The 14,366-nt window shown below is 40.1% G+C and overlaps 1 protein-coding gene across 14 annotated transcripts in view; it reads left to right on the top strand.

Moving 5' to 3' along the window:
- Positions 1–296: 296 nt before the first annotated feature.
- Positions 297–14,366, top strand: part of Kcnc2 (potassium voltage-gated channel subfamily C member 2) — a 175,759-nt gene continuing 161,689 nt past the window's right edge. For 6 of the 14 annotated variants that reach the window (XM_063255166.1, XM_063255165.1, XM_063255163.1 and 3 more), the window contains exons 1-2: positions 297–765; positions 1,826–2,516. In XM_063255166.1, coding sequence (XP_063111236.1) covers positions 1,845–2,516 — 672 coding nt within the window. In that variant the 5' untranslated portion in view covers positions 297–765; positions 1,826–1,844. Of the gene's footprint in view, positions 766–838; positions 864–1,151; positions 1,303–1,825; positions 2,517–14,366 lie in introns of those variants that run through there. The other 8 variants (XM_063255155.1, XM_063255157.1, XM_063255152.1 and 5 more) reach the window with 5 other exon arrangements.

Here is a 14,366-nt window from a genome sequence, read left to right as displayed (position 1 = left end):
AGCCACAGCCTTAAGGCACAGGAAACACACGGATTCAGTGTCACCTGTAAGCAGACCTCTCTCGCTTGTCAGCTGTCATTTAAAAAACGCAGTGGTTTTAGATTCCCTCACTCGTTGGGAGGGGTGAGAGAAAGGAGCGGAGCACAGTGTGTAAATACGCGGCCAGAGCTCCGGAGAGGGCGAGGACACCGCTTCACGGAAGACAAACACAGGAACCTGGTTGGTGCAACACGGCTTCCCGGACCCACCCACCCGCCCACCCTCTCGGGGCTGCGCGCTCGGGGTGGCGGCCGAGGCTGGCGGCGAGGGGAGCTGGAGGGGCAGCTCAGAGCAGCCGCTGCTTCACTGGGGAGCAGCAGTCCTGCAGACCCAGAGCGCAGCCGGGCGACCGCGCCTCGCAAGGGGGCGAGCTCTCCTGACCTCCGGCAGCTCGGTGCAGCCGCGGCGCCGAGCTGTGCGCCCCCGGCGGGCTCGGGCAGCGCCGGCTGGACCCGCCCCGAGCTCCATGGTGCGCCCGGCCCTGCGCGATGGTGACTCGGGGCGCCGAGGCTGGCGACGCGCGAACCCGCAGATCGCAGAATGAAGGCGGGGAGCGCGGCCGGCGGGCGGGGGCCGAGTCCCCGACATCAGCGCCCGGGAAAGCGGCGCAACCACCTGAACCCCGAAAACGCCAACAAGTAGTTTCTCGTCGGTGGAGGGCGGCTCCGTCCAGCTGCGCCCCCTCGGAAACCAAAGCAGAACCGCTCTGCTCCCGGGCTCCTTAAGGTATCTGGGGCGAGGCGGGGACGGGGGGATTTCCTGGGAAGGACGAGCTGACCCTGCGGGCGCGCGAACCCCAGCCTCTGGGCCATCGGGATGCAGAGGTGAAGCCCAGGGAGGGGCGGCGGGAGGCCGAGAGCCAGGACTGCGCCCGGGCAGGGGGTGTGCCTGGCTTCGCCCCTCCTGGAAAGCGCCCCCTTCCCCTGGACCTCTGTTTTTCTTGGGGAGGGGGATGGGTGGGATGCATTGCTCACTTCTGTGCTCAAAGATGGATCCTAGTGAGTCGTTTCCTTTCCCAAGTAATAATAACACTAACAACAACAATAACAGTAATGTGAAAAGGAAATTGGATGAGGAAATTAGTCAGAGGTCTCCTTGGTGAAAGGCAAGAGCCGGGATTTTTTTTTTTCCCCCTTTTCTTTTCTCTGACTTCAGCCTTTTTGTCGGGTCAGTGAGGGAGAGGAGAGGTGAACCGAGAACAGGTCGCGCAAAGGGCACTCCCGGAGTGCCAGGGAGCGGAGCGCAGTCCGGGCTTGGCCAAGGGTACGCGTGCCTCCCAGGGGCTCTCCGCTGGGTCCGGGGACCCTCAGCCAGCTCTGCCAAGCGGCCTTAGGGGCTGAACCCCCTGCCTGAAGGAATTGCATCCAGGCTAGGGGAGGGATCAGAAAGGGTCTAGGATAGTGGAAGAGACGGGTGAGGGACAGGTGGGGTCAGAAAGGGGATGCCGAGGGTGTAGGAGGGAGAGATAGAGGATTGGGGCTGATGGGAGGACCAAGGGGCTGAGAGCAGGTTATGCACTTCGAGGGGTCAGGAGGGACGGTGAAGGGTGAAAAGACACAGGAGGAGAGATCAGAGCAAAGGGAGAAGGTGTGAGGGTCAGGGAGGACTCGCGCTGCCTTTGGATGCTCTGGGCACCTGGGAAGGCGTGATGCCCAGGCGCGATCGGGGCTGGACGCTGACCTCCTGGGAGGGTCCCTGGCCCCCTGCCCGTCTGGGGACTGTCGGGGTGGGGGCGGGGGTCACGACCGAGCTCCTTAACTTGGCGCCGTGTTCGCCTTCCCCTTAGTCATGTCTGAGCCACAGAGATGGGCAAGATCGAGAACAACGAGAGGGTGATCCTCAACGTCGGGGGCACCCGGCACGAGACCTACCGCAGCACGCTCAGGACCCTGCCCGGAACGCGCCTGGCCCTGCTGGCCGCCTCGGAGCCCCAGGGCGACGGCCTGACCGCGGCGGGGGACAAGCTGCAGCCCCTGCCGCCCCCGCCGCGGTCTCCCCCGCCGCGGCCGCCCCCGCCGTCCCCCGGCCCCGGCGGCTGCTTCGAGGGCGGCGCGGGGAACTGCAGCTCCCACCCCGGCGGCGGCCGCGAGTTCTTCTTCGACCGGCACCCGGGCGTCTTCGCCTACGTGCTCAACTACTACCGCACCGGCAAGCTGCACTGCCCCGCCGACGTGTGCGGGCCGCTCTTCGAGGAGGAGCTGGCCTTCTGGGGCATCGACGAGACCGACGTGGAGCCCTGCTGCTGGATGACCTACCGGCAGCACCGCGACGCCGAGGAGGCGCTGGACATCTTCGAGACCCCCGACCTGATCGCGGGCGGCGAGCCTGCGGACGACGAGGAGCTGGCGGCCAAGCGGCTGGGCATCGAGGACGCGGCGGGGCTGGGGGGCCCCGACGGCAAGTCCGGGCGCTGGAGGAGGCTGCAGCCCCGCATGTGGGCCCTCTTCGAGGACCCCTACTCGTCCAGAGCCGCCAGGGTAAGGCCGGAATCCACCCTTCCCTGCCGCTCCGACTCCCCCCGGGTCCCTGTCCAACCGGTTCTTGGCCGCCAAGGGCTCCTGGGGTGCAGGGGAGAGGAGACAGCACATGCTCCCTAAAGATGAGTTTCCAGGTTCATCTGGGGCAGGGTAAACCCTGGTCCGGGCCCCCATACTCTCACCTTCCACCTCACACCGATTCCCTTTGGCAGATGGGACCTAAAGAGCAAATGTCCACTTCTCTGCGTAAGTGTGGGACCTTGTCCTGAGACCGGTATCATCTTCATTTTCATCTTTTTTCCTTACTTGTTATGTTCTAACTTTTTCCTTCAGTTTGGATGCCTCTTCCCCGATGTGACATTTGCGTTGAGATCGGGACTCTTTCACTGCTGGCTCACCCAGGCAGTGGCTCCAATTAGGGTTCCAATCAGAGGACACAAGAAGGGGAAATGGAGTACGCGTGGGCAGGGGCTGTGTCAGGGGTTCCCTTTGTGAACAGCATGCGGTGTGGCCTGTCTCCTGCTGAGGGAGAAGAGTGGGTACTGGGGTTGCTGCAAGTGGGTACTTGCCTCACTTTGCTGACCTCTCAGAGCCCCCCTGCACCCTGACAGTTCCAGGTGCTGCCTTTCCTCTAGGGCTGGATCTGTGCTCCTTACAGGGTGAGCTTGAATTAATCACATTGCTGCTCCATGTTCTCCAAATCTGAGTAATTTAGTGAATAGCAAACTTTTAATTTTACTTTTTTTTTGCTGTGATCCCAGCCTGTTTTTCATTTCGGTTCCTAGCCTATCTGACTGCTTAAATTTAGGCCCTGACACTTCCCATTAATTTTTCAGGATTCCATGAAGGCACTGTAAAAGTAACCAACAATGCTTTATTCAGTCTACAAGAAATACAAATAACAAAAAAATTATACCGTGTGAGGATGGTTTTTAATTATGTATGAGAGCCAAGTACTGTATTTAGTAAGCAATTTTGTGACTGCATGTGTCTGGTTAGCTCTGTCACCCAGAAGAGACACCACAACGGGCAAAATGTAAATTCTTTCCCCTTTACTTTGGATCTGTCCTTATTACTGTCCTTTTTGGGAGTGTCAGAAATCCTTGCCTCTTAGATATTATGCAGTTGGCTGTCTACTACTAACTGGTCAGCAGATGTGCTGCACCTGATACCACTTTGGAGGCTGGAAATACGTTTTGTTTTCAGTGAGAAGTAGATGAGGCAACCTTGCAGCTTTCTTCGATCTGGCATTTTTGAATGTGTGTAAATTCTAGCATGTCCACATTTATATATTTAAAAATAGAACCAATGACTTCAAGTTTGGAGTGTTTCTTTAAAAATCATCCTGTAAGTCCAACAAGTTTGCATTCAGAAAAAAAGTGCATTTATTGAAGTTAAGTCATAGTCTCATGATCATTACATCTGCGTTTTTTGGTTTCCAGCTGAGTGCTCTGGTGCTTTTTCCACTTGATACTTAAAAAGATTATCTAGATCTGTTTTCAGGTTTATCACATAAGTGATTATTTTTTCAGATTGTTTGCTACAAAAAAGACAAACTGTATGTTATATTTGCTTATGATAACGTTCCATGATATTTTTATGTTTTACGTTAAATTTTATTGTGACCTAGGTTATACAGCAAAGTATTTATGATAGTTTAACTTTTATCATCGCATGGAATTTGATTCTACTGATTATTGACCCAAAGAGAAGATCATTGACTTTAAAGTTGTTTTTGCGTTAAATCTTATCTAGATTTAATTGTCATTATTTTCAGGATTTGGCATGCCTTTATTTTAGGTGAGAGAAGAACATAGACTGGAGATTAACACAAGGTCAAAGAACAAGTGGAAGCATAAACAGGAACCATGGTCCATAAAAACCTAGTCAAGACCTTGTATTTCGTAATGAGCAAAATGAACACTCAGATGATAAGTGATGGCCAAGGTCAGACATAAAGTGAAGAGTAGAGCCAAAATTATTCCAGAGGTCTCACGACACTCTTTTCCAGACCTTTCCACCAAAACCACTGATTATAATTGATTGGATGTGAAATCTCTGCAGATCATGTTGCTTTTGAGATTTAATGCCTAATTAAGACATTCACTGGAGTTCTAATTTCAAAAGGTCATTTATGACTTTTTAAAATATACATATTTTAGGGTATGGGCTGGTGGAATTTTTACCTTTTGCAATAGAATAAAAACATAAGGTTTGATTTCTTAAAATGACTCCTGTTTATGCTTCCTTTTTTGTTGACCAGTCAGAATTTAATAATGTGCTTTCTTTAGGGAAATCACTCTGCAAGTTACTATGGGTTGCCTAAATCAGAAGACATGGTTTATTTAAAAGTGAATTGATATTTTTATATAAAAACTTTCAGTTCAGACAATTGGCTGACTTAGTATTACTTGATTACTTCAATAAATAGAATTCCACTGGGAGATCACAGATGAAGCTATGCTTTGTATGGTTATGAGTATAAGAAACAGAAATAAGTTCCCAATGATTTGCTTCAGCTGTGTTCTTAGTGCTACGAGTCTCATTCCCTATATAAGTTATACTTTCATAAACCCTTTTTAATGTTAGCTTATATTTTAATGCAGTACTTGAATGCACACTTTTAACTGTCTGAATTTTTTTTAAGTTATTTGTGGTTCTTCACTTTTTTACCCTTTCCCAATGTTGATGAGATTGACACAATTATTAAGTGCAAGTATATTATTTCTAACTTTAAGACCTAACGTGTTAGTGCTAAGAGCTTGTTATTTGAGTCTTATAACTGCATTTTTATCCTTTGTTGGTTCGAATGCCCCCTGATCTATGGTTTTTAATTTTGTGATGTAAGTACATATTTGAGGTATCTAAATTGTTCAAGTTGATTTCTTTAAAAAATTTATATTTCATACTTATGAGTTCTTAGCCTTAAGACTAGCACTCAAATTCAGAAATTTGTAAAAATTCAAATATACGTTGTCATGGAAACCTGTTGTGGAGAAAATGGTATCAGAAAAGAAAAGAGAGGTTATTATGTTGATGCTAGCAGGTGATATTTACAAACAATAAAATTTCAAATGCTATACATTGTATACTTTCATTGAAATAGCATTGAAGTTTTAGAAGAAGATGAACTTTGTATATGCTTTCCTCTGAAAACTTAGTATCATGAGGATAGACATATTCTTGGATAGAACTTCTAGAGTTTTTACAAGTTAAAAATAATATATTAGAATCAGGAAATATTTCTATTATTTTTTTCTAATGTTGAAGAGATGAAACCATTTATAAGTTTCTAAGTGCTTCTTTTCTTTTTTATTTTTTGGTGGAGACAGGAGGTGATTGAATTTCTTTGAATTTGTTTTAGAGTAGTCACTTTTTTTGGTAATATATACCTATCTTTGATTGGCAGACTGACCTTTCACGTTTTATTGTCAAAGAGTATTTGAAAAAGAAATGAAAAAACAACAAAAGAACAACTACTATGTATTTACACTTCAGATTTGACTCTTTGGTGTGGGTCTTGATGTTTCATGTATGTTTTACTAAGTTTTATCTAATATACCATTATTGTGGATTGTACAGTCATTCCGGATCATAGATGAACTACAATAGTAACTATATTATTTTCAATCTTGAAATATTCTCTTTATTATCATTTTTGATGGTTTCATTCCCAGAGCATTACTAAAATATATACCCTAATGGCAACTAAATTTAAAATTCAATATCTCAAATTGAATTCAAAGATCAAAATGTTTAATTTACGTTTTATGGGCCAGTTTGTATCTCTTGCTCAAACAAAACTGGAAAGAAGTTACATTAATACTTAGTCGTTAGCATTAAATATAACATTTAATTTTTTAAAATTCAAATAATTTAGGACAATTTGAGTTATGTACTGAAATTAAAGAATGAAAATGTGTTTATTTTTAGTTTGTAAATATTATGCAAAATAATATGAATTAATGGCCAAATATAGCTTATCCATAAATATTGTCAATTAATAACATTTTAGATGGTTGGTTTATTAAAAATATTAGTTATGCAATCATTTTAAACCAGAAACAATTCAAAGTAATGGGAATGCATGAAGAAGATACACTAGCTCCTTCCCTCATTAAATTCCCTACTTTATAGTAAAACATTCTCTAATGATAATATTAGTGAAATTTAAAAAAACAAGGTAACATCCAACAAAATTCTAAAGATATTAAAGGTAAATTTCCTCAAAAAAATCTCACTTAGGAATATTGCGAGAGAGCTGCAGTAACATTTGTGTTAGAAATCAGAGTGATAACCAGGCAGTGCTGTAGTCTCACCTCTCCCTGGGGGCTTGGGGCAGGAGACTGGAGAATTCAAGGCCAGCCTGAACTATACGGTGTTACCCTAGCTCGTTCTGGACTTAAAAAAGTCCTAGTCTTTGTTTTATTAGAAATGTGTTAGGCTTTTTAAAAATTTTTCTCCCCTTTCTTTCACTTGATTCATAGCCCCCTGATGTACCTCACCATCTGACATTCACTTCTCTGTTGGGTTCACACTTCTCAGTTCCATTCATTTGCATTTAGTTTTGTTCCCTTCCTTTATGAAACACATTGATGCTTCCTTAGGTTTTACCCACGGTTCCTTTGTTTCTCATTCTAATATGTACGTTCTCCAGCCAAATTAATGTACCATGGTTTTCACTACCAGCAGTATTTTTTAGTTGCTCCTAATTCTAGTCTATCTCACATTTCCCTTTCCGCTTTGTATGAAAAATAGAGCAGTATAAAATCAAAGTTGTTAACCAGTGTATTATCTTGGTACACTGAACTGCTATGCATCTAGGGAACTAAACCAGAAACAAGGTATTAACTCATCCTTCTTTTTATTCACTTTTCCTAATTATGAGATTGCAAAAACTATGCCCTGTGTTTTCTTACTATGTTGTCAGATATTCACCCAAGTGTGCCCTCTTGAGTTTAGAGACCCACTCACCGTCATTCCAATTACTGATAATAGCCTATACTTTTAGGTTGTAGTGTGTTTAGGTATCTTCAACATATGAATTCATCTTCTATCCATTGTTACCAGAATACTTTTCCTTAGTTAAAATCCTGAATTTGTGCCATAAATTTCCAAATAAAATTCAAAATTTAAGTGTGGCAAATAAGACCTTTTTTCCCTGGCATCTGCCTTCTTAGGGTTCAACATCTTTTTGATCTTTTCATTTTAAAGTAAGTGATTAAATAAAATGTCAATGGATTACCGAAAGGCAAGCTTGGCTATCTCAGTAAGTACAGCCTTGAACTTTTAATATGAGAGCTTCTTTAATCCTGATCTTTCTGCATATTATAGGCTCTTTTTTTTTTTTTTCAGTATGATGAATATAGTACTTATACCAAACAGTTTGAGGTGTGGCTAGGTTTCTTCATTCCTTTTGTATTAATTACAGCCATGGTTGAAAATATGATAATGAGACTCCAAGCACCTTGAAGAGTCTGCTGTAATAATCTGGTGCATTTATGCTTGTCATACAAGCATTTAAGTGTCTTTTGACCTTTCCATACTACTAACTGTGCATCTCACAAACAAATTTAATGTAACTAAGTTAAAATATCTTAAGTATTGGATAGGATCAGAGAGTTTCTGATTCAATGAATCACAAATAGAGCAAGTAGCTTCGGTAGTCAATTGTATTTTCACTAGCATATCTGATCTCACATACGGTGTTCTGGCCTATTGCTTGACATTCAGTATGCCAAGGTGAATGTAGTTGGGCAGATTAGCTATGGCTTTTTTCTATAATGCTAAGAACTTACTTGCAGACTTGAATTGATAAAATTAAGTGAAAGTGAAGGAAATTATTTTTCCTTGTCAAGAAATTCATTTTCAAAGCAAATGAAAACAAGGAAAACTGTGAAAAAATATATTTCTCAGTCTTTCCCATTTGAAGATGTATACTGCTATCATTAATTTTTACTACTACAAATAAATTAAATGGGCTATTCAAGTCTCACTTTTTGGACTTCTGAGCCACATGTCCTTTATATTGTGTTATGTGCCTAAAAATATGTCTAAATGAAATAGTAAAGGCTACTAAAGATAAACACAAATTTCCAGACAGAAATATATAGTAGCAAAACAATCTAGACCATAACTATCAATGTCACCTAAATTTAATTCAATTCTATTTGAAGTGTGAAGGAGGTTTTACTTTATTTTTATTTTTAATTTTTTTTTAAATTTTTTGGTCTTTTTGAGACCATCTCACTATGAGGTTCAGACTGGCTTTGAACTCATTTGTAGCCCAGGCTAGTCTAGAATTCACAGCGATCCTCTTGCCTCAGCCTCCTGAGTTGAAGGGGTTTTCTTTCAGAAGAGAAATCTAGATATTCTATTATGACATATTAGCAATGCTGTGTGCTTTTATTCCAGGTTGAAGGATGGTATTTAATTTTAATGTTGTGTAGTCAATATTTTTATCAAAAGTGAATAGACGTGTAGGCACTGGGAGGAGAAGAAAGCAGTTGTGAAACACAGCTGAAGGTAGAGACAGAACTTTCCGTAGCTCTGATTTTAACACGGCAAATGACCTGGGAGAAGTTGCTTTGTCACTCCCAGTTTGAGTTCTTTGCCTTATTCTGAAAAATTTTTTTAAAAATGTGAATAACACATTGAATATCATAGTATACAAACTTCCACCCATCTCTAAACTTTTGATAGGTTTGTAGAAAATTATTGCTAAAGATTTTGGATGGTGATCAGAAAGGAACAAAATGTCTGTACCCATTTTGATTGCACTCTGAGGACCATCACACTAATAAAGTAAACCAGAATTGATTTTTTTTTTTTTTTGGTAACTTTCTGCCCTTTTTTCTCTACAGCTGTTGGGTAACTGCTGCTCTGGTTACCATAGAAACAGGTTAGCTCCTCGCTCCCTGTTTCCATTGAAAACAGCTTTCTCTTAACCACATATTGATCTCAGGAAATCATTTTGCTGTGACTTTGTCATTGAAACCCATAAAGATGACTGGCTCTGTCATTTCCTAGGTCCAGGATTCAGTGCAGGTGTGTAGCCATGCGCCCACAAGGGTAACTGATTAGGTAATCTCAATTTTATTCTCATTTGGAAAATGCCTTGTCAAAGACACCATCCTTTTCTTCTTCCCACATTGTATAAAGAAGGGAAAGTCTTATTCACTTGAGGATTTACAGATATGCCTAACACATTTAAGTGTTTACAAAATAGTGTCAAATAATTGAATCTACTTTATAATCCAGTCTATTAGAATAGTCATAGAGAAGAGTATTCTGACTAGCGTGCTTCATAAGTGTGAATTTATTGTGCTTATTAATGAAGATTTTCAAAATCAATAGGTTTGCATAATATGTAGTACTTCATTTTTCTCTTTTAAAAGTCTATTCTAGCATATATGGATGTGCCTAACAAAACTATATATTCAGTGTCATAACATAGACACATGCTCAAAGAATAGGTTTATAGAATTGGTGTATGGTTAGAAGATGAAAGGAATGTGACTTAGAGTTTTGATTGAGGACGTTCGTATGCTTATATTCTTGTACTTTATGTGCCCAAAATATAAACTCTTTCAGTGAGTTGGTGACAGGGAAATAACGGACTTCTAGTATGCATGAGTGTTATGCTAGGAAGAATGTACTCTGGCACAATGGCTTCAATTCAAACAGAAAACAACTAACAAGTGCTGGCCAGCCCCAGCTAGTGACAATGGTGGGTGTAGAATTTGCATTTTCTTCTATCTATTTCAGTGTTTTCCTTTATGCAGTCCTCGTTGTTCAGTCTGGACTGTGTGTGACATCAAATGCACGTGATGTAGCTGTTGGGAAGCAGTGGCACCTTACCAATAGTTAGGGAACTCTCCACCCTCTTCCATGTTTCATTGTTAACAGTATCACGAACCTTGAGCGCTTTATTTCTCCTCCTCCGGGTCCACCTCCAGAGGCAGTCTTCCAGGGACGCCTTCTTCCCAATTCACTTCTTATTGTCTCACTACTTTTAATGCTGCAAGATTAACCTAAGCTCTTCCTTTTTTCCCTTGGGTTTCTAACCTCTCTAAAATAATTTTCAAAGGCTTCTCAGCTCACAAGCTGAGCCCTGTGCAATAAACTTCAAGATATATTTAGGTAATTGAGAAATTTTACCCATTCTCCCCTTGACCCTTTTGTATGTATGCCTTTTGTAACAGTTTTTCTATTCCTGCTTGATTTATTTTTTAGGATTTTTAATGTAGTTCTCTTTCAATATGTGATGAAAACTATTTATTGTGTTTCATACAACCTTTATCTTCTGAAATATGATTAACCAGATCATGGTACATTTACAAACAAGTAACTGGAGAATCAGAGAAATAAATGTTGTGTAACTGTTATGTCAGCAAATACAGTACACAAAAAAATTTCCCTGAATTTTAATGGTCAATTAGTTGAAGGTGGAGGAATGGGAATGCAAAGCAGCCTTACAGTTCTGGGAATGTGTGAGAGGATGCATTTCATAGGAATCAAAACCAAAGAACTTGAAACAAAATGTTACTGGAAAATGAGAAAAAAACACCCCATGTTTGCTGTAGTCACTTAACTAGGCTTCTCTCTTGAAAGTTGATAATGATCAGGACATTTTTGTAATTTGACATTGCCATGATAGTCTGTGTGCCCAGAAAATTGCACACAAATACCTTGGTAGTGTCTTTTTTATTTTTTGGGTGAAGCCTGATTCGTGTGCTACTAGATCGACATCTTTAAAAATTAAAGCAAAAGCCAAGATAGTATTTTTCAACAAATTTTTTGTCACTCTCAGCAGTGGACAAGTTTTATTTATTTATTTATTTATTTTTATTGCATTGAATCTACAGAAAGAGAGGCAGAGACACTAACCTGCCAACTTTTGATTTCAGTCATTCTTTCATACCAATATTTTGTTCAGATTTTAAAAATTGTTTCATAAGTTACAAAAATGCAATACATTTTTTAATGAAGTAAAATGTTTTAAATAATATTCATACATTTAAATAATATTCATTTATTCTAATTTTAAGGAGATGTGTTAATGAGTTACACTAAAAGAAGTGATTTGGACAATATTAATTTTTTTGAGACAAGGTCTTGCAATGTAGTTCAGACTTGACTTTGAATTCACCATGTAGCCCACTCTGGGCTCGAATTCACTGTAGTCCTCCTGCTTCTGCCTTGCCCTGGGATTATAGGCCCTGGATGCCATATTTGGTTTATAAATTATTTGAGAACTTCATTGTCAGATTGAGTGTTACGAATGACTCAGGTATTTTTCAGAACTCATATAAAATTTGTATGTGTGTTTGCCAATTACATAACAGGAAGTAATGAGTTGTTTCTTTTAGTCCTTTAAAATTTGTTGATTTAGGTTAACATACTATTTGCTAAAAGTGAATATTATGTAATAATTATAACAAATGATGGCATTTTGGGAATAAGCTTCCTTACTGATGCTGATATATTAACTTTGGATAAAATTAGTGAAATTGGATTTAAGAAAACATGTGATTATAGCTATTATAGGTCACCTTATCATTTATGTTGTACTGCTTCTCTCCATTAGGTATCTTTGGTGAGCAATGATAGGGAAATTATGAAAATTATTAAAATATGCTTCATGTGACTTGTCTTTTGAGTTAGATTAAACAGGAAAGGGACAGAATGCAACCTTAACTGCCGATTGTCAAAATAAAATCCAAAATAGCAGTAGCTTTTTATTTTTATTTTTAAAGCTAATACAACTTTATTATCAGGCCTGAGTGAACCTAATCCGGTCACATAATATGATTAGTGATGTATCAAAGTTGAAAAACTATCATATTTATATCACGATGAATACATATTGGTGAGTTTATGGTTTTTCTGTCTCCCCATAATGGTACTGACTATGCTTTGATATTTATAGTACAATGCTAGAGACACAAATTCAAACAAACTAATGAAATCGTATCTACATATTTAAAGATATTAAAATGATCAGACAATGCAAAATCAGGGTTAACTTTAATCAGTTGCTTCAATTTCTTCTGTAAGTCTGCAATTGAAGTTCTATCTTTAACATGTACATATTACCGGTATTTAGAGTTTTATATTTAGTGATTGTTTTCAAAACATATTTCTTTAAAACTTGTTTATCATTGACTTAATTCATCTCTACTTTGTTTACTTTTGGTGTCTTTTTTTTTTTTTTTTTTTTTTTTTTTGTTCTGGGGATCAAACTCATGACCTCACGCTTGCAGGGCAGTCACTTACGCTGCTGAGCTAAATCCCCTGCCTTTTGGTGTCATTTGATTTCTAGAAGTAAATGCAGTTTTTAGAATACTTGACATTGTACTTCAATACTGAGTTTTTCCTGCATGGCCTTTTGTATTTTCTGCACTTTGGCTTGCATTGAAAAGCTGACAAAATAGCATATTGTTGTCAAGTATGTGTACGTTTTTCTTTTAACAAACTGGACAAGTATCAAGAATCATCAATTCTAATGATTTTAAATCTCTCTGATGACAATTATTGAAGTCTAATATTATGTAAATCTAGCTTATGGAATAAGAATGTGAAACAAATTAAGATTTAGCGTTTGACTTCAGGACACTTCCTTTCTCTAGGAATACAAGATCTGGTAATCCATAACTACCATATAATACATTAAATGCTGTAATAGAGACAACTAGTAAAGTGGAGACACACAGAGTAGAGAGGAACAGGCTTTACTATGTAGAGCTTGTGAAGTTCTATGTAACTATGTAGGCATTTCTCAGCAGTTACGGGAAAGGTCAACTGAAAAATGAGATGTGTGGAGGCTAGACGGGAATACCATGGCACATAACAATAAGAAGCAGAAAGATCAGAAGGTAGATAATAGAGGATGGAGAACAGGATAGAGAAGTATGAATCGTGAGCATTGAGAAAGAGGGAATACTTGGACTCACTAGATTTTCTGCTGAGATATAAGCCTCTTAGAAAAGGACTAGACACTACTTTTTCAGTTCACTCAAAATTATTCATTCTCAAACTTAACTATGCCTACAAGTAACCTAAAATAATTACCAATGTTTAGTTATGAGAACTCAAACTATAGATCCTAATTATGTAGAATTTGAGTAGGAATCAGATCAGGTGAATATGTTTTGGCTGTAGTTGGCAGCTTACTCGTTATGTGTCAGTATTGTGACGTGACTGCTATGGAAACACATACACTTCAACAATAAATTAAGAAAAGAATCAGGAAGAATCAGGCTTGGGCCAAGCAAATTTCATAGACCTGGAATAATGTAGGATGTTAACTCATGTTGTCTCTCAAAAGGGCTTCATGGGTGGACTAGTTTGGAAACAAGTTTAAAATAAAGCTATATAGTTGTTTTATAATTGCTTATCATGTTAAGGTCAAATAGTGGAAATACTTGCTGAGTGCTTGATAATTGGTTTTTAAGTGGAAGTGATTTGGTGTTAAGAGCTGAACTAGATGCATTGAATTTGAATTCTGACTACAACTGGCTTGCTGTGTAACTGTTTATAAGTTGTTTGTCTAGGTCTCACTCTTGCTGTTAGATCAGTTAGATCAAGGAGAAAATAGGAAAAAAAAATAGAAAATAGAAAAAAAATTCTATTTAGGAGATTTCTGTAAGGATGACCTGGAAATATTTATCAAGGATGCAGGCCTGGTTCTACAAATGTTATCTGTATTACTGTTATTAGTAAACCCTTGAGGCGAGTGTTAGTCATTTTTGGAGGTAGTGTGTGGTTGTAGTGGGCCACATTAGGGAGCCTTTCTGACATTTTGAACGTTTATGGAGTAATGAGTTGTCTTTCCTGTAGAGTTTGCAT

This window comes from Cavia porcellus, unplaced genomic scaffold, assembly GCF_034190915.1.
Source record: "Cavia porcellus strain 051 isolate PalLab524CR breed Dunkin Hartley unplaced genomic scaffold, mCavPor4.1 scaffold_8, whole genome shotgun sequence".
In the NCBI taxonomy this organism is placed as follows: domain Eukaryota; kingdom Metazoa; phylum Chordata; class Mammalia; order Rodentia; family Caviidae; genus Cavia; species Cavia porcellus.
This window is presented reverse-complemented; position numbering and strand designations above follow the sequence as displayed.